This window comes from Notechis scutatus, unplaced genomic scaffold, assembly GCF_049901735.1.
Source record: "Notechis scutatus isolate UNSWTSFEM ecotype Mainland unplaced genomic scaffold, rNotScu1.2 NSCUCTG21, whole genome shotgun sequence".
Taxonomy (NCBI): Eukaryota; Metazoa; Chordata; class Lepidosauria; order Squamata; family Elapidae; genus Notechis; species Notechis scutatus.
Window position 1 is genome coordinate 213,977 of NW_028263079.1, and position 27,091 is coordinate 241,067.

General features: G+C 41.1%; 2 protein-coding genes and 1 long non-coding RNA gene across 3 annotated transcripts; all 3 read left to right on the forward strand.

Moving 5' to 3' along the window:
- Positions 1-491: 491 nt before the first annotated feature.
- LOC113426766 (vomeronasal type-2 receptor 26-like) lies at positions 492-10,110 on the forward strand. The gene is made up of 5 exons (XM_087948595.1): positions 492-758; positions 2,203-2,490; positions 6,522-6,749; positions 8,311-8,437; positions 9,215-10,110. Exons 1-5 carry the CDS (start codon positions 492-494, stop codon positions 10,108-10,110), a joined length of 1,806 nt encoding a protein of 601 aa, XP_087804721.1.
- A 4,004-nt stretch (positions 10,111-14,114) lies between these two features.
- On the forward strand, positions 14,115-16,875 carry LOC148128676 (uncharacterized). Its single transcript, XR_015746201.1, has 3 exons — positions 14,115-14,500; positions 15,098-15,695; positions 16,701-16,875. It is a non-coding gene; the product is annotated as an uncharacterized LOC148128676 (long non-coding RNA).
- A 131-nt stretch (positions 16,876-17,006) lies between these two features.
- On the forward strand, positions 17,007-21,179 carry LOC113426765 (vomeronasal type-2 receptor 26-like). Its single transcript, XM_087948603.1, has 4 exons — positions 17,007-17,504; positions 18,636-18,863; positions 19,821-19,947; positions 20,266-21,179. The coding sequence occupies exons 1-4, from the start codon at positions 17,022-17,024 to the stop codon at positions 20,802-20,804; spliced, it is 1,377 nt and encodes a 458-aa protein (XP_087804729.1). The 5' UTR covers positions 17,007-17,021; the 3' UTR covers positions 20,805-21,179.
- The last annotated feature ends 5,912 nt before the right edge of the window (positions 21,180-27,091 follow it).

A 27,091-nucleotide genomic window follows, 5' to 3' on the forward strand; every position in this document is an offset into this window, starting at 1 on the left:
TGAGGTCCACAGTAGACAGATTGAAGCTGTGAGGGGTTGAGGCTGTAACAATGGAGTCAGGTAGGGCATTCCAGGCATTGACCACTCTGTTGCTGAAGTCGTATTTTCTGCAATCGAGTTTGGAATGGTTTACCTTGAGTTTGTATTGGTTGTTTGTCCATGTATTATTGTGATTGAGGCTGAAGAAATCGTTGACAGGTAAAATGTTGTAACGGACAATTTTATGTACTATGCTTAGATCGGAGAACTTTAAGACCTGAACTGAAGGACTTATTAAAGAAGTTGGCCTTTACAACTTCATTGTTACAATCTTCCCTGTTAGGCACTTTTAGGGGTGGGATAAGTCTTTAAGTTTGGCATTAACGAAATATTGTTAACAACAAATATTTCTTGTAAAAAAGATTGTAAATTGGATATTATGGGTTCTAATATGTTGAATTATGTTCTAATGCATTCACACTTTCAGGATCACAGATTCAGAATATTCAAAAATGTTATCCTTCTTCTTTGCCATCCAAGACATTAACCAGAATCCCAAAATTCCATCCAATGTCACCCTGGGTTATAATATCTATGAAAATTATTTCAATGCCCAAATGACTTCAGAGAGTTTGCTGGACCTGCTTTCAGATGGGGAGGCCAATGTTCCCAACTATAGCTGTGGAAGGCAGAGAAACACAGTGGCCGTTCTTGAAGGGGCTGAGACTGGCATCTCCAACCAGATTTCGACCATGTTGGGCACTTACAAAATCCCACAGGTGTGTCTTTGCTGAGGAGACCATTTTAGTCAACGTTCAGTCAGATATACTCTGCTATAAATGAAGAGCAAAGTGTTATCATCAGAATTGCATGAATTAAGGATTAATTCATAATTAATTAATTATGAAGGTTCTATCTAGTGGGAGAGAAGAATCTGAGCAGACACACCTCCTTCTTGGCAAATGTCTATTCTGTGTATCTCTCTTGGCTGTATACAAGAACACAATGTTCCACTGATGTGAGTAGAGAAGCAATGAAGAGCAGAATGACCAGAGATGCCCCTACAAAAGCTTCTTCATTTCAGGGAGTAGAATAATTCCTTCATAGGAATACCTGTGTTTCCCCAAAAGTAAGACCCTGTCTTATTTTTTTGCCAACAAAAAAAGTACTAGGTCTTATTTTGGGGGGATGCCATCTAACCTCACTTGGGCGCATCACCCCCGGCCTCCTTTTTGCTGTTAGAGGCCTTCAGGAATTTCTTTTTCTGCAGCCGGCAAGACTATCCTGAAGGCCTCTGCAGCTGATCACAGAGCTCTGGATCGATCCAGAGCTTTGTTATCAGCTACAGATGCCTTCAGGAAAGCCTTGCCAGCCTTGCCGGATGCAGAAGAAATGGACTGGTGAGGCAGATGTTGGGGTGTGCGAGGCCTGGGTATAACTCTACAAAGGTAAGTAGTAGGGCAGCTCCACACACACCCATCTCCACCCTAGCTTAATTTTTACCTGTGCACTCTGGAGTGGGTGGGATCTTAATTAAGGCTTATGGGGGGTAGGACTCATATTGGGCATACGTGTAAAAATCAAGCTAGGACTTACTTTCAGTGTAGATCGTGTTTTTTGAGGGAAACAGGGTAGATGTTTGGCTTTACGGGCCTCAAATAAAATAGTGCCTCCTTTTATTTTCTGTTTCAGATCAGTTACAGTTATTTTTCCCAGATTTTGAGTGACAAAACTCAGTTTCCTTTTTTCTACTCAGTGCTCCCTGCCGAAGGAACCCTATACCCAGGGATGGTCAAGCTGCTCCTCCATTTCAGGTGGACTTTGGTGGGTCTGATTGCTCCAGACACTGAGAATGGACAAAGTTTCATGAGGACATTGACTGCCATGCTGATAAGGAATGGCATTTATCCAGTTTTATCACAAACCTTTCCCAGAACCTTTCAGAATCTGATTTTAAATTTGGAGTCGTTCCACAATTGGAGACAAGTGAACATTTTTATTTTCAATGCAGATTATACTTCAATCAAAACAGGATTTGATATTTTAATTATGATCTATGAATCTTTTACTGAATCTCTTAGAGGAAAAGTCCTGCTCACCACAATCCGCTGGGACTTCACTATTTATTTGATGGAGGAGGATTTTCCCCTTCGATACATCCATAGCACCTTTTCCTTCTTAATAAGCAACATTAAACTGCTAAGCTCTCGTAAATTTTGGAAGTTATATTTTTCTGCAAGACGCTTCGCCAGAAACTCCTTCCTGTGTTCCTACATCAAAGATGCCTTTTCGGTGAAAGATTTTCGACGGTGTAGACAGACAGAAGAACTGGAGGCTATGGGGAAAGAGGAGATTCATCAGATCCTGACTCTGGATAACTATTTCATTTATAACACAATTTGGGCTGTGGCACGGGCCTTGAATGCAGCTTATTTATCCAGATCTAGATCCAGGTGGACAATATTCAAAGATGGTAAAAACCTGAAAACTCCAATGTTGAAATCATGGCAGGTATTTCTTTTCTATTTCTTGTTTTCCCTTTTGCATCTGTTTCACTCAGCTCATTTATTTTGCAATGTATTCTTTCTATTTTTTTCTACGTATTTTCTATGACTTTTTTTTTTTTTTGCAAGCAAGAATACTATGGTGGCCAGCACAGTCTAATAAAAATATGATTTGACTTGGGCATCTAATACAGTTAATCCCCGACTTACAACCACAATTGAGCCCAAAATTTATGTTGCTAAGTGAGAAATTTGTTAAGTGAGTCTTGCCAAATTTTGAGACCTTTTGTCAGCGTTCCAGAAAACCTCCACTCCAACAAATAACTCTGAGACAGGCATCCTGTGAATAAAAAACACATGAACAATATAGAAGAGCTTTAATATGAAACTTTTGCAAAAGGGAATTCTGCTCATGGCAGAAGACATTTTCCCCAGGAGGGCTGGGGTTTATATACAGGTTCAAATATACAGTCTCTGCCCCTTTCCTGGGTTCACAGTCTACATATCTCCCTACGCCACACCCCTGTTATTGTAGCATAACACCTGTTTCCTTGTCCTTGGAAACTACCCTTGTTCTCATGGCTTGTCTTCCTGTTATGGTCCTGTTATGATCACCTGTAATAATTAGATCATTAACCAATTCCTTTCTGGTCATGATAACCTAGTATCGCCTTCTCATATCCTTAAGCCAAAAAGTACAGACCTGCCATTACTTTAGAACATAAAGAGTTACAAAACAGTACATGTTTATTAGATATAGTTATATAGCTATAGACTGTCCAATAATCATTTCGCAGTTCAAATATCAGATAAACATTGATTCCCTTCTGTTCTTCATTTTCTCAGGTGTAAGTCATAATATGTAATTTCTACATATCACACATCCTCTCAAAAGTTCTGTTTTGTTTGGATAGTAAACTGGCACATCTGGGGAATCCTGAATCTGAAAGTTCTGGGATTCTTTGCAATAAGTAAAAACTACACATCCACCCCCTGCACCCCTCATACCCCAATCACCATCCTTCCCAACTTGAGACGTCCTCTCAACCAGGTGCAGAAATAAGATGACCTTGACTTAGAAGAAGAATGCTGTTATGTCTAACCACATACACTCCAAGAAATTCGCCCTCCCATTTTCCCAGGCTGAAGAATGTGGCAGTATGGAAGCGTCTGGTGCTAATATGGCTTCGAAAGCTGATACCTTTCTTGCCACATTTTTAAGTGAATCACTGCAGTTCTTAAATTAGCCACATAGTTGTTAAGTGAATCTGGCTTCCCCAGTGACTTTGCTTGTTAGAAAGTGGTAAAAGGTGATCACATGATCCTGGACACTGCAACCATCATAAATATGAGTCAGTTGTCAAGCATATGAATGGAAATCACATGACCAGGGGATGCTGCAATGGTCCTAAGTGTGAAAAATGGACATAAGTTATCTTTTCAGTGCTGTTGTAACTTTGAATGGTCACTAAGCAAACTTTTGTAAGTTGAGGACTACCTGTACTTCTGACCCCTTCACTTCTCAAGCTACCATTCTGTCCAAGGGTAGCATTTGCTCCAAATGTCTATGAAGATTCTCAATCATGGTTGTCCAATGGTTTGAAATGGGGAGGGGGGGTTCAAAGTGGCAATCTACATTAAGATTGAACAGTCCTCTTGTCAACTAAAAAATATTTCTCTGGTCTTTCAGAGTTGCCAGCAGAAAGGGAGGGGTGAAAGTAGTGCATTCCTTATATGCTTCAGATAATTGCTAGGCAGCCGAAGCTGTTGGCGCGCAAGATTATTACTGGAGAATATGATTGATGACACTTGGCTATGGGTGTGTCCCTTTGGAGAATATACATCCAGGGGTGGGGGGAAGACCAGGGTCAAGGGTGAAATGAATGATGTGTCTTAGTGTTGGCTGCACCCAGGTAACGCCGACATGGTCATTCCTAATAAATCATTTTTTTTTAAACTCTGAGAGATGTGGCTAGAGACTTAAGATTTGAATGGGGTGGATTTGTCAGAGCCCTGACACCCCTCTCAACAAAGGGGTAGAGACAGGGGTGGAATGCAAATTTTAAACTACTGGTTCTGTGGGCATGGCTAGATGGGCGTGGCTAGTTGGGTGTGGTCATGTGACTGGATGGGCATGGGTTGGGTTATTTTTTTTTTGCTTACTGGGCCTCAGTGAAGCCTCCAAGGAGCAAAAATGGGGGGGACGGGTGCTGCAAACCCCCCCCCAAAAGCATCCTGTTTTTGCTCCCAGGAGGCTTCCCTAAGGTGCAAGAGGCAAATAAAATAAAATAAAATATTTTTTTTGCCTACTGGGACTCAGGGAAGCCTCCTGGGCAAAGCAGTACAACAGCGAGGGAGGGATCAGCTGTGCTGTGTGATTTAGATTAGCTAGAAAATCGCGCAGCACAGCTGATCTTTGGAAAACAGCTGATGGTCGGGGAAAAAAAGAAAATACCTTGATCTTCGGAGTGAACCAGTTTGCTCCCAGCTGATCTTCAGAGCTACTGGTTGGGCTGAACCGGGCCAAACTGGTAGAATCCCTCCCCTGGTAGAGATATGATGTCCTGTTTACAACACAGTCCTTGCTGTAGCTCCAAGAAGGTTCCACATCCATTTTCACCATTCAGGTGACCCTGAAGGCACAGATAAACCTCCAAGTGGCCTCAATGGTGCCCAGAAAGAGTGCTAATGACCAAATATCTGCAGGGTATTCTACATCATTGCCAGAACTGAAGAAGCTTCTTGAATGAGAAAGGAAATGTCTTCAAGCAAAAACAAAGGAAGTTGCCTTTTGGAAAAGTACCTAGGGTACATATGCCCCAAATGGATGTCCTTCCTTGGCTAAGAACCTCTTTGATTCTTCTTTCCCTGCTCTGAAGGTGACCCTCAATAGCATCAGGGTAATCGAAGGCCTTCTTCAAGCAGTAGCAAATGGAGGAACATCTTTAGGCTAAGGAGTTAAGTAAACTGAGGCAAGGTCTGAAGATAAAGTGTTGGACTGGGAAAAATGATAGAAGAACCAAGATTGAAGAATGTTCCATAAAACTGCAAGCAGGTGACTTTAACTGCAGGGGTGGGATTCTACCAGTTCGGACTGGTTCAGGAGAACTGGATGTTAAAGTGACATCTGGTTTGCTGAACTGGTATTTCAACAGACTGGCTGGCCTCTCCCACTGTGCCCCACTCTTCCCAGGAGTCTACATGTGATGCAGGCCTCCAGATCCTTGGGAGGGTGAAAAACGGCCTTCCCAGAAGTACTGGAAGTCATGAAATGGACCTGTTTCCAGCTTCCAGTGGGCCTCTACAACCTGGGGGATGCCATTTTCACCCTCCCAGAGGCCCAGGGGAGGCCTCTCTGGGCTCTGGAGGCCCACCAGAAGCTGGAAACAGGAAGTTCTGGTAGGCCATGCCCACCATGGCCAGCCCAACCAGCAACCAGGCAGCAAACCAGTTGCTGGGATTTTTGAATCCCACCCTGCTTAACTGGTAAAAGAAATAATCCTTTACAGTGAAGATCTGAGGTCTATCCTCCATTCCAAGTCACCCATCTATGACCTCAATGAATTTAATAAACATAGCATACTAGTAGAACAAAGGCACCCATAGTAATCCTCAAAGCAAGCCAAGATACTTCTCATAATGTGCTGTCCATCGATCTGCAAAACTCTTGTTTACAGTACTGGTTCATTGTAGGAAACTTTTATTTCATTTTGGCTTCAGTGGCAGATTTTTTCTAGTGTGCTTGTGCACATTTCCTTTAGGGTTTTAAATTTGGACCTCAATAGCACACCTGCAGGTTTGCTAGATTTCCCACTGGTTTTCCAAACTCAGCAGTGAGAATTGTAAATGGAAAGAGACAAATGATATCTGTTCACCATATTGGTTTTGAAAGGAATTGCAAGTTACTTGAGATATTTTACACAGTTTTATTCTGTGTTCCTCAGTATATTTCCTTCATCCCAGTTTAAATGTAAGGGTCCTTGTTGTAGAGATTTTTATAATCCTTTGTAACATCACCCATTTTCTTTTCTATTCCAGCTTCATTCTTTCCTTCAGACTTCTCAGTTTTATAATAATTGCATCAATGGGGTGTATTTGAATGAGAAAGGAGAGCTGGTAGCAGACCTTGCCATTATAAACTGGATCATTTTAGCCAATGGGTCTGTCAGCAGAGTGATATTTGGGGATCTAGAAAGACCAGGATTCTTGGATGTGAAATTTACAATCAAGAAAACAGCTCTTGCAAAGATGGAACTGTTGAAGAAGGTGGAGGAAAAGTTTCATTCAGCTCTTTCTGAAAGTTTTACCAAGAGGATTCCACTGTTGGGACAGGGACAGAAATAGGTTTCCTTATTTATTTACCGTATTTTTATCAAGAAGAATAAAATGCAAAATGGAAAAACAGAAAAACATACATCTAACACTAATATTAACACAACAACAACAAAAATGTGTAGAAAAAGGGGGAAATGACTCAAAGATCAAATAAATTTAACATTAAACATAAAGAATCCATTCCAAGGTTGACTGACCTTCTGAGGTCAGTAAAATGTGGACCCAGATTGTTGGGGGCAATATGCCAACTCTGTGAACTGCTTAGAGAGGCCTATAAAAGCATTGTAAAGTGGTATATAAGTCTAAGATGCTATTGCTATCCCAGCTAGATGCTGAAACAAACAACTAATAAATTCTCCTCCCCTTTGCACAATGGGTCTATAAAATTGTAAGCTTTCCCATCCTATTTAACAAAAATACTATATTAAATAAACAGATATTTCAGGTGAGGAGATCTTTATCTGATATTCAAATCGACCCAATATCTGTTCATAATATATATGTAAAAGATAATAAAAATCAGTCAACAGCTTAGCCCAATAATCTTCAAATCCCTCTGTTAATCATCCGTTATTGTATTTAACATGTAGAAAGTCCACAGTTAAGCTAACTAGTCCATTGTTTCTAATCAAAGCAACTGGTTTCACCATCTCTGCTAATTCAATTTTAAAATCCATTCTTTAACAGTTGTCATAATTTTCCTTTCAAGTGCTTGGCAAGTACAATCTTCACTGTGGTCACCATTTGCAGATGTTGTCTCTATGTCAACTCATAAAACATTTCTATACCTGTTTTCAAATTGCCATAAACAAGGGGGGGGGGTAATCTGAAGGAGCATTATGGCAGTTGCACCCTTATCTTTAAAAGATTGTAGCTAGACTACTGGATCTTCTGCCCACAAAAATCCTTCATTGGAGAACATGATTGATGACACTCAGCCCATGAATGTGCTTCATTGGAGAATCTGATTTATGATACACCCAGGGGAGAGGGGGAAAACAGGATCACAGGTGACTGTAAATTATGTATTCCAGAGTTGGCTTTTATTTAAGTTAATGCTGGCATGTTGCTCCTAATAAATTTTTTGAATCTTTTTGAATCTTGGCTCGAGGCTCATGATTTAATTAGGGCAATCGCTGGAACCCTGACACTCTATTTTCCAAAGCAGTCAACAACTTTGGTTAGATGTTCAGTGATCCATGAGAAATACATATCCGTGAATTAAATCATGAGGCAACGTGATTTATTTCACCAAGGCAGGGAATCCCTCCAAATTTCCCTCAAGCATACAAATTGAGAATTTAAAGTAAATTTGTACTGTGGGAAGAATTACAAAAGAAAATAAATAGGAAACAAGAGGTTTGATGAGTTCCTGGTTGTTCAAAGGCTTCAAATTTAGCAAAGCTAAGCCTGGGGATTCCCAAACCTTTCTCCCTTTGCTATTTTTCCAAAATAAGCTCATTTTCAGTGTACTCTTCCTCTCTCTATTCAGCCCCTGCCTCTTTCCAGGTGTGTGGAAAGCTGTCCTCAAGGATTCATGAAGGTGGCTCAGGAAGGGAAGCCCATCTGTTGCTACAACTGTCGTCCATGTGCAGAAGGAACCATCTCCACCAAGGAAGGTAGGTGACAGAAGAAGAAAGAGCAGACTTTCAGGAAGACCATATACCCTGACCCATGAAAGTGCATTTTGAAAGACTTAGCTTTTTTTTAAAAAAAAACTTTATAAATTTATTTCATAGTGAATTATACAAAAACATATTGAGGCTAAACTGAGAGAGGACATTAAATTATATAGTACAAGAGAGGCTTGACCATTATGAAAGATGTGGCATATCTTGTTCTTTATAATTACAATGAAATGTTCAGTGAAAGAGAGGCTCAAGATCCAGAAGGAGTTTGAGAGATTTGAAAACTGAGCCCTAGACAAGCAAAATTCAGGAACACCTTTTGATATCACCACACCATATCTAGCTCATCCTGAAAGCAGCTTCACTTACCTTTGTTTGTTCTTTGGAAAAAGTAGTGTTTTTCACGTGTGCTGACAGATGTACTTTATTCCATTGTAGAAAGAGGGCTCCTTCATCCTCCAAAACACTGACAAAGGCTGAACTTCAATTTTCAACAGGTCCAGCAGTGTAAAACTAAAATGGTGGACCTTTCTCCTTTCCTTGGTATCTCCCTCCCACCCTCCTTCTTTCTCAATAATTTCACAGATGAAATCATGACATTAAAAAAAGAGAAAAGAATAACATTAAGAACTTCTATCTGGAGGAAAATGAAGAAATGCATTGACTTCATCCACACAAAATCATTCCCTCCAACCATAGTTTCACCCACAAAATGTATTTCATCGAAGGACATGTTTTATGGTTGATTCTACTCTTGCTCTTTTTCAGATGCAGAACAATGTACCAAATGTTCAGAAGATCAACATCCAAACAGCAATCGAGACCACTGTATTCCCAAAATTATGAACTATCTTTCTTATAAGGAAAATATGGGGATCATCCTGACTTCCATTGCCTTGTTCCTCTCTTTAACCACAGGCTTTGTCTTGGGAATCTTCATTAAATACCTGGAAACACCAATTGTCAAAGCCAACAACCGGGATCTCTCCTACATCCTCCTGGTCTCCCTCATATTTTCCATGTTGACCACTTTCTTCTTTATTGGCCACCCACAGAGAGTGACCTGCCTCCTCCGACAAGCAGCTTTCAGTGTCATCTTCTCAATAGCCATTTCTTCAATCTTGGCCAAAACAATCACAGTGGTATTTGCTTTCTTGGCCACAAAACCAGGGAATAAAATGCAGAGATGGCTGGGGAAGAGCTTTGCTAATACCATCATCCTTTCTTGCTCTGGTGTCCAAGTTGTCATCTGCCTCATCTGGTTGAGCATCTTTCCTCCATTTCCTGACACTGACGTGCACTCCCAACCTAGAGAGGTCATCATACAGTGCAATGAAGGCAGTATCACCATGTTCTACTCTGCCCTTGGGTACATGGGTTTTCTGGCTACTGTTTGTTTCACAGTGGCTTTCCTGGCCAGGAATCTACCTGGAGCTTTTAATGAAGCCAAGTTGATCACCTTCAGCATGCTGGTCTTTTGCAGTGTTTGGGTGTCCTTTGTGCCTGCTTACCTGAGTACAAAAGGGAAGTACATGGTGGCTGTGCAGGTCTTCTCCATCTTGGCTTCAAGTGCTGGCCTACTGGGCTGCATCTTCTTCCCCAAGTGCTACATCATTGTGCTCAAACCAGATCTGAATACCAAAGAACAAATGATGTTGAAATAAAATATACATGACTTTATGGATATCTCTTTTTCTATTCTCTATTTAGCAATTGCGTAGTACAGTAACAGACAAATCAACTAGATAGTCTTGGTAGAAATCATATTGATAGATAAATGTAATGGACTATCATTTGTAATGAATATTTTCTCTTTTGTTTTTAATCCAAAACCATATATATGAATAATATAAAAAGAAAGGAAAGGAAAATGATATAAAAAAGCAATAAAGGAACCAAAATTATACATTGTTTATTTATAAATCATGTAGAAAATATATATTGTGTGTGTGTGTGTATGTATGTATGTATGTATGTATGTATGTATGTATGTAATGATAACTATTTGAATAAAACTGACTGCATTTCATTGTAATCATCACAACATAACCTAAGCTTGTAGGCTATTCATAACTTTCTAATTTTGAATGACAAGCCTCTTTTTAATGAAAAATCTATTTAATGTGTATAATTCCAAAGATTATGTCAAACAACCTTATCCCCTGTCTTCTTTGCAAATGGAAGAAGCACAAAGGATTGTTGTGTTTTAGATAATTGCCATTAAACGTTAGCTTGTTGTTAAACTGTTTCTTACATCTAAGGGTCTTGTAAATAAAACCCAGTTAATTTTCTTCCAAACACACTCAAACCTGTACGATCCAATCTGAGATCACTGGGATCAGAGGTTTATTCTTCCAAGCATTCGGCGCTCATCCTCAGAGAACTTCTGACTCTCCACACTCAAACTTGTTCTGCACTGTAACCCTCAACATTGTTACTATTCACAATGATATATTTCAAAAAATGAAAAATGGATGGACATGATGAACACCAAGAGATGTCCTCTTCCAGATGACATGTCGCCATAGCTGACAGATTCTCTTTTAACAGAATAACAGAGTTGGAAGGGACCTTGGAGATCTTCTAGTCCAACCCCCTGCTCTAGCAGGAAACTTTATACCATTTCAGACAAATGGTTGTCCAATTTCTTCTTTAATACTTCCAGTGTGTTCTATTCAAGCTTAACCTCACTCTCATCTTTCTATATTACCAAGCAATGAAATAAATAGTGAATATTATTTAAAATTGAATGAGAGTCAACCTTAGAATTACCAGTCAAAAGCCTTTTAAAGCAGTGGTTGCCAACCAGTGGGCCGGGGACCACTGGTGGTCCATGAGAAAATTTTGTGGGTCAGCAGAGAAATGTCACCCCCAAAGAAATTAATTCTGGTTGCGTGGGAACACAAGGCTGCACCACCCACATGGCCTGTGGGAACACTGTGAACAACATGAGGTAGTGAGGGGAGGGGGAAAGGGCAGAGGGGGGAGCTTGCCCCACGTGCCTTGCCTGGCCACTAGGTTGTTTCTGCTTCTTTCTTCTTCTTTCTCTCCCCCAAACTCTTCCAGAAATGAGTCTTTGGGACCCCGCAAGACATCCTGCTCCAAGAGGCTGCACCAGCAAAGACTCATTTCTGGTGGAGTTTGAAGGACAGGAAGAAAGACTTCTGCTGCTTCTGCTGCTTTCCTTGCAAGAAGTCAAAAGTCTCTCTCTCTCTCCCTCCCTCCCCCTGAGAACAGAGCTGGAGATGATATCCTGCTATCCCAAATAAAGAACGATTGATTGGTAGAAAAACGGGATGGGGACTTTTCCTGCAGACTTTTTGGGGGATTTTCCCAGGGTCTCTGGTCCACAGGGTTTAAAATGATGAGTTTGGTGGTCCCTAAGGTCCAAAAGGTTGGCGACCCCTGTTTTAATAGGAAATGCCTGCTGAATGGTCTTTTCCAAGGTCTGCCAGTTTCTTCTTGTCTCAGCCCCAAAGATGCTTTTCCAAAGTCCAATTGCCATTTGGAAAAGCACTTTTGGGACAACCATGACCTGAATGATCGAAAATCTCCTTAGACTTTGCTGGCTGAGGAACTCTGGGAGTTGAAGTCCACAAGTCTTAAAGTTGCCAAGGTTGGAGACCGCCTGCCCTAGAACCTCTGGTCTCAGACACCTTCCTAGGTGGAGATGATTCCTTCTGTGCAAGGGACCTAGGAGTCCTAAGGGACGGTCACTTAAATATGAGCCAGCAGTGTGTGGCAGCAGCCCAAAAAGCTAACACAATCATTGGTTGTATAAACAGAAGCATAGAATCAAAATCACATGAAGTATTAATACTGCTTTATAAAGCCTTAGTAAGGCCATACCTGGAATATAGCATCCAGTTTTGGTCACCACATTACAAAAAGATATTGAGACTTTTGGAAACAGTGCAGAGAAGAGCAACTAAGATGATTAAAGGGCTATGTCAACTCATAAAATGTTTATATGGTCTTTTTAGAGTTACCAACAGAAAGGAAGTGGGAAGCAGTGAGGAGCTTTCATTCCATCAATGTTTTCAAAGATAGTTTCTAGGTTACCGAAGTTTCTGCCACGCAAAATTCTAACGGGAGAGTATGATTTATGACTCTTGGCTATGGATGTGTCCCATTGGAGAATATGAATTATTATTATTTTATAAAAAGTTTTTTATTTTTAACAACAAACATGGACAAACATAAACATAAAACAACAAATAAAACCTTCTTTCAACTATACAGTGTGTTGGTTGGTACATATTTCATGTACACAATATCTATAGTCTTTTCCTCTTAAGTTTAAATTTACATTCATAGAGAATATGAATTATGATACACCCAGGGGGTGGGGGGAAATGAGGATCAAGGGTGACAATGAATGATGTGCTTCTGTCGGCTACACCCAGGCAGTACCGGCATGTTTACTCCTAATAAATCTTCTTTAAGTTTTGGAAGTTTGGCTAGAGACTCATGATTTGAATGGGGGGAACTTTTGGAGCCCTGACAACTAGCCCTGAGAGCTTGGAGATAAAAACTTATGAAGAATGGTTGCAGGATTTGGGTTTGGTTAATCTAGAGAAAAGAAGGACTAAGGGGGACATAATGGTTGTATTCCAGTATTTGAGAGGTTGTCACAAAGAGGAGGGGATCAACTTATTTTCCAAAGCACCAGAGGGCAGGACAAGAAACAATGGATTGAAACTAATCAAGGAGAGAAGCAACCTGGAATTAAGGAGAAACTTCCTAACAGTGAGGACACTTCACCAGTGGAGAACTTTGCTCTCAGAAGATACATCACGGGAGGTTTTTAAGAAGACATTGCACAATCCCTTGTTTGAAATGGTATGGGGTCTCTTGCTTGAACAGGGAGTTGGACTAGAAGATCTTCAAAGCAGTTGTGGGATTCAAATAATTTAACAACCAGTTATTTTCCTGAACGACCAGCTGGGTGGGGATGGAGTTAGGATTAGAAGACCTTGAAGGTCCCTTCCAACTCTATTCTGATGGAATAGAGCACATAGGTTTTCCTTCCTGGGCCACCTTCACAAATCCTGGATGATAGCATTTCACACATCTGGAAGGAGGCATGGGCTGAACAAAGGGAGGAAGAAGATCCAGAAAAGAAATGAACCTTGTCCTACAATCTAGTCTTTGAATCAGCACTGGTCACAAGCAGGAAGTTACAAAATCCACTTTCTGAGGAAATGTTATGACAGAACATAGAAAATACATACAAAAATGTTTTCTGTCTTCATCTTTCCAGAAACTAATTAAATTCGTATTAAGATATCACTTTTTGTGACCATTCTAAAAAGTCTCTACTGATCCTAGATTTTCCAAAAATATTTTATTGGAAAGATTTGGGGCCAACTTCTCCATTCTCCCTCAAAGGCCCCTTTGGGCACCTGTCTGTTGACTTGTTCAGAGTTCAGAGAGGTGATGGTTCTTTTTCTTGCCATTATCTGAACCATAGTAATTAATTTGTTGACTTTATCTTAAATCCCTAAAGATGTAAAAGTCACAAAAAATATTAACACCAACATGTCAAAAATGTTTTGATGTTGATATCAGATTCAAAAGCATTGTTGGGTGGAGTCTACATCAAAGATAAATGGCTCAAGGGACAGAGATAAATCAAAGATAAATGGCTCAAGGGGCAGAGATAGAATCTGGGCATGGTTTCGGGACAAGCAGAGCCTATGTGTATTTCCATTAGCTGGTCCTTGCCTTGATCTGAAACTTCTGTCTTTCTAGAGGTTTTGGTTTCTTCCACCTCTTCTTCTCATTCCTTGTTCAAAAAGCAGATGCAACATAGAAGGCTCAGTCAGGAGTACAAGTCATGTTGCTGCTAATTTTACTTGTGCTGCTTCTGTGGCCACAGGGGGCCTATGGGATACCCAAAGCCAAATGCCTCCTGACTCTAGAACAGGGTGAAATGGATGCGCATAATCTTTACAAGCCAGGAGATTATTTTATTAGTGGCATAGTCTCTGCAATGGATGTTAGGTTTCAATCATTAACCTTCAACAGAAGTCCTTCAACAAAGTTCATTGAGTAAGTAAATCTTTGTGCACTGCACTGGACCCACACTTCCAGACAAGTCTACCTGAATGACAGAGAATCTTCATAATCAATCTGAAATCTTAATCCAATAGCATGAATAATGATAATGTCTAGAATAACCCACTAAGAATAAACTAGCCATCACCAAGTCGGGCAACAGTTCTTCATATGTTTTGTCTTCAGGCCTTTAATCATCTTGGTTGCTTCTCTTCATACTTTTTCCAAAGTCTTAACATCTTTTTTGTGATGCGGTGAGCAAAACTGGATACAGTATTTCAGATGTTAAATGAATACCTATTATTATAAAGCAGTACTAATATTTCATGTGATTTTGATTCTATAATAATTATAACTACTTTGGCCATTCGGAATCTTAAAATTTAATACAATTTAAAATAATCTTAGAACTGAAATATAGAAGCTATGCACAGATATCTTGTATCTTTATTAAAAGACATAAAATATGAGATAAAATCCTTGAAACCAACTAATGAAATGAAAGTTCTGTTAGTGTAATCAACTTTTAGTGTGCTTTTACTATACGATCAAAATCTTTTTGCTTGTTTCATTCTCTTTCTATGTCCACAGTTTGAATGTTTCATTTATATGTTCATATCTGCAGAAAGGGATATAAACATTTTTGGAAATTTTTGCCCTTTCTTTATGCTACCAAGGATATCAACCAGAATGCTGATTTCTTACCTAACATCACTCTGGGTTATAACATCTATGAAAATTTCTTCAAGATAGAAATGACTTCAGATCCTTTATTGGACATGCTTTCTGATGGAGAGGCCAATGTTCCCAACTACAGGTGTGGAAGGCAGAGAAACACAGTGGCTGTTCTGGAAGGTGCTGAGACTGGCATCTCCATCCAGATGTCAACTTTGTTGAGAACGTACAAAATTCCTCAGGTGTGTCTTTCTTAGAAGACAGTTTTCACTCAAGCAACTTTAAGTCAGAGATCTTCTGCTGGCAATGAAGAAGAGAATCCCTTCATAAGTGGATTATTGTGTTCCTGTCAAACAGGCAACAAATAGTAAAAGAAGGGAATTTCCTATCAAACCCTGCACCAGTTAACAGCAGTGTCCCTCAAGGTAGCATTTTAGGACCCACACTCTTTATACTCTACATAAATGATCTTTGTGATTACCTTATAAGCAACTGTGCCCTCTTCACTGATGAGGTAAAACTATTCAACGCTGCCGACAATGCTACTGTTCTTCAAAGTGACCTTGATCATGTGTCAAACATTTGGCAACTCCAAATCTCAACCAACAAATGCTTTGTTCTACACATGGGTAAAAAAAACCAGTACACCAAATACAAACTAGGCAGATATGACTGTGTTGATGACCCTCGCTCTATCAAAGACCTTGGAGTACTCATATCAAATGACCTAGGCACCAGAGCTCACTGCAAAAGCATTTTCAAAAAGCATTAAGAGTTGTAATCTAATCTTACAAAGCTTCTCCTCCGGTAATACTGAATTGCTAACTAGGGCATACCCAATACTCAAATACAGCTCATCTGTCTGGAATCCGCGCTGTATATCAGACATTAATACAATTGAACGAGTCCAGAAGTACTTCACAAGAAGAGTACTACACTCCTCTGCTCGCAGCAGAATACCCTACACTACCAGGCTTGAAATTTTGGGCTTGGATAACCTTGAACTATACCACCTATGGTTGGACTTAGGCGTAGTACACAAAATTATCTGCTACAATGTCCTACCAGTCAATGACTACTTCAGCTTCAACCGCAACAATACAGGAGCACACAACAGATACAAACTCAATGTTAACTGCTCCAAACGATTGCAGAAAGTACAACTTCAGCAACAGAGTTTTCAATGCCTGGACTGCACTATCTGACTCTGTTGTTACATCCTCTAACCCCCACTCCTTTACCCTTAAACTATCTACTATTGCCCTCACCCCATTCCTAAGTGGTCTGTAAGGAGCGTGCATAAGTACACCATCATGCCTACCATCCCTGTCCTATTGTCCCCATTTATTCATACCTATTTCCTGTATACATACTCATATTTATTATTATACCTATTATCTTGTAAGTGATTGACAAATCAAATAAATCAAATAAAAAACATAGAATTTTATCGTGAAAAAAATAAGAATTGAATCTTGCTTGTTCAGTTTATAATACTACTGTCTTCCATTCCTTTCAGATCAGTTACAGTTTTTCTTCCCAGATTCTGAAGGATAAAACTCAGTTTCCTTTCTTCTACTCGATGCTCCCTGCTGAAGGAGTCCAGTACCCAGGGATGGTCCAGCTTCTCCTTCATTTCAAGTGGACCTTGGTTGGTCTTCTTGCTCCAGAAACTGACCAGGGGGAGACGTTCAGGAGGGCAATGTCTTCTTTAATGTTAAGGAATGGCATTTGCACAGTTATATATCAAAGTGTTCCACTAAGTGTGCATCACATAGTTTTAACATTTGAACAATATTACAAGTGGAGGCAAGTCAATGTCTTTGTTTACAGTCCAGAGATGAGTTCGTTCTGGATTGGAATGCTGATTATAGAAACAGTAATTCAAGGTTTTCAACAAGATTTTTTAGAAAAAGTCTGGATCACCTCAGCTCAGTGGGATCTTACTGTGGACTTAATGTATGCTAAACTTTCCTTTAAATATGTGGGTGCCATTTTTTCCTTTTCGATACAGAAAAGGAAAGGGGTGAGCTATGATGCTTTTAATCTCTTTCTCAAATCTATATTGAATTTTTGGAAGAAAACTTATTCATGTTCATTTGCTAAGGATTCCTTTTCGATAAAAATCTGGAGACGGTGCAAACAGAGAGAAGATCTAGTTTCTCTAAGGAAAGAGGAGATTGATCAGATCCTGGCTCTGGACAGCTATCTCATTTACAACACCATCTGGGTGCTGGGAAGGGCCTTAAATTCAGCTTATATATCCACATCCAAGATATCAGAGAGAAATAGCATGGAAGCTTCAAGGCTGAAAGCTTGGCAGGTATTTTTTTTCTATCAGACAAGTTTTATTGGTGAATTTCTTTCATTCTGGATACAAAGAGCCAGTGGGCAAACTATGATGTGTAACAATTAGTTTCCTTCCCTTTAGAGCAATTGTATATTAGCATTACTATGATATAGCATTGGGAATGGGAACATGACCAGATGGTGAAACCTCTGTCCTTTATAATCATTGTTCTAATCAACATATTTAAACAATATGTTTGTTGTAGATCGGCGGAATAACCTGAGGAGAACACGGAGCGAACTTCAGCTTTACTTTATTGTAACAATAAAGGGTTGCCGCAGCTGCCGCGCTAACAAGGCAGCCAGCTGGCGGACAACAGCTGATGCCATTTGACAGCTCCCTTTTATAGCCGGCTGTCAAGAAATAGGAATAGGACTGTTCCAATAGGAACGGTCCATGTTCCCGCTGGAAACACGGACAGGAGTGAAGACTTCAGCTCAGTCTTTTCCAAACGCCACAATGTTAGCACCTGTTACTCCTGTGCTTATTAATAGTGTGCTATTCAAATTGGAAACTCAAAACAGAACCTTGTTTTTGAACAGAGATATTCATATAAATACAAAGGTAAAGATTCCCCTCCCATATACATGCTAGTCATTTCCGGTTCTAGGGGGCGATGCTCATCTCTGTTACAAAGCTGAAGAGCTAGCACTGTCCAAAGATGTCTCTGTGGTCATGTGGCCAGCATGACTAAATGCCAAAGGCACACAGAACGCTGTTACCCTCCCACCAAAATGGTCCCTATTTTTCTATTTGCATTTTTATATGCTTTCAAACTGCTAGGTTGGCAGAAGCTGGGACAAGTAACGGGAGCTCACTCTATGACGTGGTGCTAGGGATTTGAACTGCTGAACTTCCAACCTTTCTGATCGACAAGCTCAGTGTCTTAGCCACTGAGCCACCATTGGGTATAGCTATCTCTTCAATGGTAGGTTTACACTCTGACAATGTTAGCAGAGGCTAACGAAAGCTAAGAGGACAATATACTGTAGTTTTAGTTCCAGAGATTGTGATGTCTGTCTCTTCTTTTATACATATATAGACCAAGGATCTTTTCAAAGAATGTAAAGTCCTTTATAATTCTCCTTTTCCTGTCTTTTCCAGCTTCACTCCTTCCTTCAAAACGCTCAGTTTCACAATAATTCCATAGAAGGAGTATATTTTGAAAAGAAAGGACATCTCAGTGCTGATCTGGATATTGTGAACTGGATTGTTTTCCCTAATAGGTCTGTCAAGAGAATGAAATTTGGGAGTATAGAAAAAAGGGCAGCTCACGTTTTGAAGTTTACCCTTGACCAGAAGAGTACTGCACAGAAAGAAATGCTGAATAAGGTGAGAATCATTTTATTATTATTATTCTACTGAAGGTGGTGAAAACAGGATTGAAATTCTTTGGGGAGGTTGTCTTTTAGTTTTCATTTCAACTGATCCTTGACAATAAAAACTTAGAGAAATTTTATCGGCTAATCAGGTGGCCATGAAAAATACCACCTTCAATTTTCATTGAATCTGAGGAAATAAAAATCGATTGAGCAAGTCATGCAGATAACATAGTTCACACTATTGTGGTCCACAGGTGGCCTGTGGAGCTAGCAGCAGAGTCAGACAGTGGGGAGGAACAGGGGCCGGTCCTGGATGAGGGATCTGCATCCAACACAGACATGGGGCCAGGGCCAATCAGGGAGTTATGTGCTGACTCTGGAGCCGCCAAAATCTGACATCAGTGAGGCAGAGGAACAGAGGGAGCCTGTTCCCAGTGTGTGCTTTTGCAGAGCTGCCAGAAGGCAAGAACAGTTAAGACAAAAGGGGCAACTTAGGAGTAAGGCTTGGAGGTGATTGGCCCCTCCCATAAGACATAAAGGAGGAGCAAAGGGACATGATCCTTTGAAGGAAGCAACTTTGTTTGTTTTGGTTAGTTTAGAGTCTGAAGCTCCATGTTGACTTGTGCTCCATTTGGCCTTGTACAGCTAATTGGCAATTTAGTCATTGGCAGCAAAGGAGATAAAGGTGTGCACTTATCAGCCTTATCCAGAAGGACTGTGGAAGATTTGTGTTGGACTATTCATAAACTGTTTGGGACTCATTATGGGCTATGAAGGCATATAATTCACAGCCGTTGAAATAAAATAAAAGGTTTTTGGGACTAGCATGTGTTTGCTAATGTCTGTCTGTTTGCTGCTCAGATTGTTTGTTGGCTTTTAATTAGTCACACTGGAGATCACCCACCTTTGCCATTGCCAGTTTCCTGAAAATAATTTCATTTTCTGTGTATTTTTCCTCTTTCCTCAGCCCCTGCCTCCTTCCAGGTGTGTGGAAAGCTGTCATCCTGGATTCATGAAGGTGGCTCAGGAAGGGAGGCCCATCTGTTGCTATGACTGTCTTCCTTGTGCAGAAGGAACCATCTCCACCATTGATGGTGGGTGACACCAAAGTAAAAGGTCTGGTATTTGGGAAGACTCTCGATCCTGACCTTTTAAGGATGGGCTGTTTTCATTGGCATTTTAAATCCTGGTTTAAAGAAGAACAATTTATTTTAATATTTATTACATAGTGAGATATAAAATTAATATTGGAATTTAAATTGGGTGCAGGTTAATAAAAGATATGGGAAAGCTTGGCTTTCATACCGGGAAGGATATTTCTTGCCCTTCAACTTCTTTACTGGTCAACCACTAAAAATTTTCTTGGCATCTTTTGAGAAATGAAAATTTTTAACCCTCCCCTCTCTTTTCAGATGCTGAAAAATGCACCACATGTCCAGCAGATCAGCATCCAAATATCAACCAAAATGACTGTATACCTAAGATTGAAATTTTCCTATCCTATCAAGAAAATTTAGGGATCATCTTGGCTTCCCTTACCATGTTCCTGTCTTTGGTAACCAGCTTAATTTTGAGAATCTTCATTAAATTCCAAGAAACTCCTATAGTCAAAGCCAACAATCGGGATCTCTCCTACATCCTCCTCATCTCTCTCTTTCTTTCCTTCTTGACCTCTTTCCTATTCATTGGCCAGCCAAAGACAGCCACTTGCCTTCTCCAACAAGCAGCATTCAGCAACATCTTCTCAGTTGCCATTTCGACTGTCTTAGCCAAAACTATCATGGTGGTGTTAGCATTCTTGGCCACAAAACCAGGGAATAAAGTACAGAAATGGCTAAGGAAGAGCCTGGCCAGCTCCATCATCATTTCTTGTTCTGTTGTGCAAATAGTCCTCTGCAGCATCTGGTTGGGCACTTCTCCCCCATTCCCTGAGTCAGACATGTACTCATAATCTGCAGAGATCATCCTGCAATGTAATCAAGGCTCTGTTGTCATGTTCTACTTTGCCCTTGGCTACATGGGCTTCCTGGCTATCATCTGCTTCACTGTAGCTTTCATGGCCAGAAATCTGCCTGGGGCCTTCAATGAAGCCAAGCTCATCACCTTTAGCATGCTGGTGTTCTGCAGTGTCTGGATCTCCTTTGTACCCACCTACCTGAGCACCAAGGGGAAGTACATGGTGGCTGTGCAGATCTTCTCCATCTTGGCTTCAAGTACTGGTTTGCTATGCTGCATCTTCATTCCTAAGTGCTACATTATTTTTTTAAGACCAAACCTGAATACAAAAGAACACTTGCTGTCAAAATAAAATAGTAATTAACTATGAGTACATCTCTCAAAATATGACTGTTATTATTTGCTGCAGTGACTGTTTTTGAGAGAGGAGGGGTTTTTTGCATTGCAATAGAAATAAACCAGCAGTTTTTACACATATTTCCTTTTTTCCCCTTTAAGTTTAATTATATAGATAATTGTGCAGGCATTCTCTCTGTCACACACACATAACTCTTTGTCTGTCAATCTTGCTTTCTATCCAAAATGTTGATCAGTCAGCTGAAGGCATCAGAGTCACTCTGAGGTGTCCCAGCTACAGAATTCGCCTCGTCTGCTACTCACACACTTTGATGTGCAAAATGTACCTTTCTGTCTTTCTTTGTCTCTCTCATTTTCTCTCCAATATGTTGGTCAGTCAGCTGAAGGTGACAACTTTGAATGGGGGTGTATAGTCGAAGCCCTGACAGAAGGCATCTGAGATGTCCCAGCTACAGAATTCAGAATGCTCACCTACCAACACACACTCTGATGTGTAAGATGTTCCTCTTTCTCTGAGCCTTCTGGTGACACCATATATCAGGGGTGTCAAACTCAATTTCATTGAGGGCTTCATCAGGGTTGTGTTTGACCTTGGGGGCACCTTTAGTGGCCAAGTGCTCTGCCAGTGAAAATGGGCTCCCAAGAAGAGGCACTATGGGTTGATCCATCTCTGTTTCCAAGGTGATCCCATGGGCCAGATCTAAGCACCCTGCCCATCCGGCCCTTGGGCCTTGAGTTTGACACCCCTGCCATACATACAAGAGTGCAAGGTCTTCTAATTAAGACTCTAAGGCACCTCAATTTCCCCTCAGACCTACAGTTAACATGAATATCCAGTGTGGAATCACAACCCTGGCCTCAAAACAAATTACAAAATTTTACTAGATAGTACATACTGAACAGGGTGTCCCCCAAATGTAGTGTTAGACTACATAAAGTGACTTTATAGATCCCTTAAGTCTTGCACACTGGGTTTGTATGTTCCATTTATGTCAATTCCTGTCCAAGGAAAGTCATGTCTTGCACTCTTATGACCATAGAAACAGGGCCATGAAGTCATGGTGTCAAGTTTAAAGAATAACTCCTAATAGCAATAGCACTTAGACTTATATACCACTCCATAGTGCTTTACAGCATTCTCTGGGTTGTTTACAATGCCAGCATATTGCCGCCAACATTCTGGGTCCTCATTTTATTGACCCTGGAAAGAGGGAAGGCTGAGTCAACCTTGAGTTGGTTAGGGTCAAACTCCTGGCTGTGGGCAGAGTTAGCCTGCAATACTACATTCTACCTATGGGCCTTTAACCTGGGAGGTTTGGCATAGAACTTAACACTGGGTACTGTGGAAATGGGCCACCCTGGGGGTACCTCCACTGTCTCTATTTATTTATTTTTTTGGTATATGTTTTATTTGTAGTTTTCCTTTAAAAACCAACATTTTTTGTGGACAGTGTAATGACTGGGTTAATATTTTTTTTAAACAATTCTAACAGTAATAATACAAAAACATATACATAGGTTTTGTCTTCCAACTTCTAACCTTAATATGCTCATTATAATTATAATATATAATTTTATGTATCAATATATATTTAACTATTTTCCCAATTTGTACTTATTTCTTTATTTTTTCCTGTTGGTTGGGGTTCTTCTATATTCACCTCTTTGTCTTTAAACAATACTATTCTGTCTTTATGTCACTATTAAGGAGTCCCTAACTAACAGCTTTGGGTATCATCTTCCTTGCTATGCATGCTTTTTACACTATAATTCTAATTATCTTTGCTTGAAGTAATATTAAAGCTTAAATTATATTGACTGGTGTGCTTATTGTCTCTGGATCCAAAAGGAACAATTGCTTGGGCATCTGATCACTGGCCTGACATTTGGCAAAACAGAAGTTCACCTGGATTGACATGAATGGCATGGAATGTTGAAAGGTAGGTTCCAGTGGTGGTATTCAGCAGGTTCTGACCAGTTCTGGAGAACCAATAGTGGAAATTTTGAGTACTTTGGACAACCGGCAAATTCTACCTCTGACTGGAGATTTTACAGTATCCTTCCCCTGCCACGCCCACCAAGTTAGGCCCACAGATCCGGTAGTAAAAAAAATTGAATCCCACCACTGGTAGATTCCTCACTTGATTTTGATTTTGAAATACAATTTTGTACTACTCAGTTTGAGTCCACGTTGGTTCTATCCAGGCATGGGGAGTATGCCTCACCAAGAAGTGTTGATTCTTGGTGATTGCCTGGCCCAATTCCTGCCATTTTCTTTTTTTTAGCAATAGAAATTGCACATAAACACAGCACACACACAGTGAGTGGTTTACAGTGTCAGCATATTACACTGAACAATTTGGGCCCTCATTTTACTAACCTCAGAAAGAAGGAAGGCTGAGTCAACATCGAGCCCATCAGGATTGAACTCCGGACTGTGGGCAGAGTTAGCCTGCAATATTGCATTCTAACCTCTGTGCCACCAGGGCCCCATTTTCAGAATTGGTTTGCCTTTGACTCCCTCCTAGGGCTGAAAGAGAGTGGCTGGCCTGAAATCATCCAGTTGGCTTTCTGCCCAAGGCAAGACTGGAACTCAGCAACTCAATTTCTATCTGGTACCTTAACCACTTTATCAAACTAATTCTCTCAAGTTACTTTGGGAGCTAAAGTCTATTTCAATAGATGAATGAAAAAAATCTAGCACTGAGAGACATAAAAGGCCAAACTGAAGACAAACCATTCTGAGATATCATTATTAGCTGTTACTTAAAATCCACCCTACTTTCATGACTCTGGGCAACATACATGAGCAAACCATTACAAAATACTTGTAGATGCATCTGCATGAAGAAGGGAGGTAAACAATCATGACCATTTAATTGAAGGGCCACCACTTTTGCAAGTGTTGATGTCACATGCATTTACAAAATGGTGGCATTTCAACTGCATGGTCATGACCATATTGACTTTTTTTTACATTACCTAGATCAGGGGTGTCAAACTGGTCAGATCAGGCCACAAGGCCTTCCTGAAAAATGTAAGGGGCCGGCCTGTGTCGCTTTGGCCCAGTTCACCCAATGCAAAGAGGAAACATCGGACTTGTGTGGCTTCGGCCTGGTCTACCCAATGCAATGATTACACACAACACTTTAGATTTAGGAGTTATCCAGGTCATGACATTCGGTGGAGTTGCAGGAAGAAGCATATAGAATTATTTTATTCATTTATTTATTTGATTTGACAATCACTTATAAGATAATAGGTATAAGTATATACAGTACATAGTTATGAATACATGAAATGGGTACATATAAGAAAAATAAAAGAAACAATAGGACAGGGATGGTAGGCACATTGGTGCACTTATGCACGCCCCCTACAGACCTCTTAGGAAAGGGGTGAGGTCAATAGTAGACAGTCTAAGGTTAAAGTTTTTGGGGTTTGAAGAAAAAACCACAGAGTCAGGTAGAGTATTCAAGACATTGACCACTCTGTTGCTGAAGTCGTATTTCCTGCAATCAAGTTTGGTGCGGTTAACCTTGAGTTTGTATCTATTGTGTGCTCTTGTGTTGTTATGGTTGAAGCTGAAGTATTCATTGACAGGTAGGACATTGCAATGTATGATTTTATATACCATACTTAGATCAGACCTTAGACGGCATAATTCAAGGTTTTCTAGGTCTAGAATTTTGAGTCTGGTGGCATAAGGTATTCTACAACGAGTAGAGGAGTGGAGAACTCTTCTTGTGAAATATTTCTGGACTTTCTCAACTGTGCTAATATCAGATACATAATGTGGGTTCCAGACTGATGAGCTGCATTCGAGTATTGGTCTAGCAAATGTTTTGTATGCTCTAGCTTAATTAATTAATTAATTAATTAATTAATTAATTAATTAATCAGAATGTAAAATCCCCTATACAGGGCCATAATATACTGCAATTTCTCCATCTGAGAACTTAAAGGAAGGTGGACTGTATATACCAGTGGTTCCCAAACTTTTTCGGTCCACTACCCCCTTCGTGCTACAAACTCATCCTCGGTGCCCCTCACCCAGGGGTGGGATTCAAGTTTCTGTGGGTGTGGCCTAATTTGAGGGTGTGGTGTGCTGGTCACATGATTGGGTGGGCGTGGCTTGCTGGTCATGTGACTGGGAGGGCATGGTCAGGTGACAGGCAAACCAAATACAAGTGGTCCTCACTTAATGACTGGTTGTTTAGCAAGTGTTCTAATTTATGACTGGGCTCTCCAGAGCTACTTGACCAGTTTTCGGAGTTTTGACAGCTTTAGATCAGGGGCCTAAATCCCACCCCTGCCTGTGTGTGTGAGAGAGAGGGAGAGAGAGAGGTTGGATCAGTTCTCTCTCTCTCTCTCTCCCACCAATGCCAGAAAGCCACCGCCTGTCAAAATTCATATTAGTGGTCTCCGGAATTTAAAATTATGAGTTTGGTGGTCCCTGAGGTCCAAAGGTTTGGTGACCCCTGATCCAAAGGGATGAGCCTGAGAGAGGGAAAGAGAGAGAGAAATGAAAGAGAGGAAGAGAGGAAGAACATAAAGAGAAAAGGGAAAGAAAGAAAAAGGGACAAAGAAAGGGGGGGTGGAAGGAAGGGACAGAAAGAAAAAGAAATAAAGAAGGAGGGGAGGGAGGGAGGAGAAAGATAATGAGATATCTATTCTAGTCCAATCACCTGCTCCAGCAGGGTTAGAAGGCAGTGTGTGTGTGTGTGTGTTCTCCTTGTAATTTACCAATACATTTTGGTTTTGCCTTCTTCAGAATTGGCACTGTAATACATTGGGGAAAAGTAATCTTTACAGTGGAGAACTGGTCCAATGGATCCTGTTTAAAGCCTCAACAAAATGTGAGAGCTTCCTGGCAGTCTTGACCATGTTTTGTCCACAAAACCTTTAATAGAAGGCAAAGAGGTTTCAATGTGCCGGCAAAGATGTTTCAATGTGGAAAAGGGCCTCAGTCTAAACTAGGCCTCATTCAATCTGATGCATCAGGTCTCTCTCTTTCTCTCTCCCTCCCTCCCTCCCTCCTTCCCTCCCTCCCTCCCTCCCTCTCAGACTGGCTTTGCTCTACTTTCCCGATGTGCCTGCGGGGCCGGCTCTTTGAACATGGATGGATGGATGGATAGAGAGAGAGAGACAGACAGACAGACAGGCAGGCAGGTAAACAGACAGACCTTTTGGATGGATGGACGGACAGACGGACAGACAGACAGAATGCAACAGTGGCGGCATTTTGGGAAAGTGGTGGCAGTGGCTTTTCCCAACGTGCTGCCGCATTCGAGGCACCGGTTCTGGAGCATTACTACAGTCAATGGGTGAACCTGAAAGGCCAGCGCCTCGAACGCCCCCCTGCTGCCTCTTAGTGTCCCCAAGGGGGCCAGCAGAGGGGGGCTAAGAGGCAGCAGGGGGGCATTCGAGGCACCGGCTGGCCCTGCAGGTTCACCCTTGACTAGCACCGCTTTGGAGCTGGTGCCTCCAATGCGGAAGCGGTGGCACATGACATGCCACCACAGCCATGTTTGATGCGCCGCCCCCCTGCTGCCTCTTAGCGCCCTTCTGCTGGCCCCCTTGTGGATGCTAAGAAGTTGCAGGGGGGCGTTTGAGGCACTGGCCCTGCAGGTTCACCCATTAACTGTAGCACAGCTCCAGAGCCGGTGCCTCAATGGATGAACCTACAGTGCCGGCTGGTGCCTCAAATGCCCCCATGCTGTCTCTTAGCGCCCCTCTGCCAGCCACCATGGGAACACTAAGAAGTGGCAGGGGGACAGTGCATTGAATGCTGCCGTGGCGGCACATACCGTGCCACCGCTACCGCATTGGAGGCGCCGGCTCAAGAGCGGTGCTACAGTCAATGGGTGAACATGCATGACTGGTGCCTCGAATGCCCCCCTGCCACCTCTTAGCATCCCCAAG

Excerpts from the sequence above, each read along its gene's own strand:
- LOC113426766 (XM_087948595.1), top strand. The coding sequence starts at position 492 with ATGTTATCCTTCTTCTTTGCCATCCAAGACATTAACCAGAATCCCAAA. Across the intron at positions 6,750-8,310 it reads AGATGGAACTGTTGAAGAAG|CCCCTGCCTCTTTCCAGGTG; the intron begins GTGGAGGAAAAG and ends CTCTCTATTCAG. Across the intron at positions 8,438-9,214 it reads AACCATCTCCACCAAGGAAG|ATGCAGAACAATGTACCAAA; the intron begins GTAGGTGACAGA and ends GCTCTTTTTCAG.
- LOC113426765 (XM_087948603.1), top strand. The coding sequence starts at position 17,022 with ATGAGTTCGTTCTGGATTGGAATGCTGATTATAGAAACAGTAATTCAA. Across the intron at positions 17,505-18,635 it reads CAAGGCTGAAAGCTTGGCAG|CTTCACTCCTTCCTTCAAAA; the intron begins GTATTTTTTTTC and ends TGTCTTTTCCAG. Across the intron at positions 18,864-19,820 it reads AGAAAGAAATGCTGAATAAG|CCCCTGCCTCCTTCCAGGTG; the intron begins GTGAGAATCATT and ends CTCTTTCCTCAG.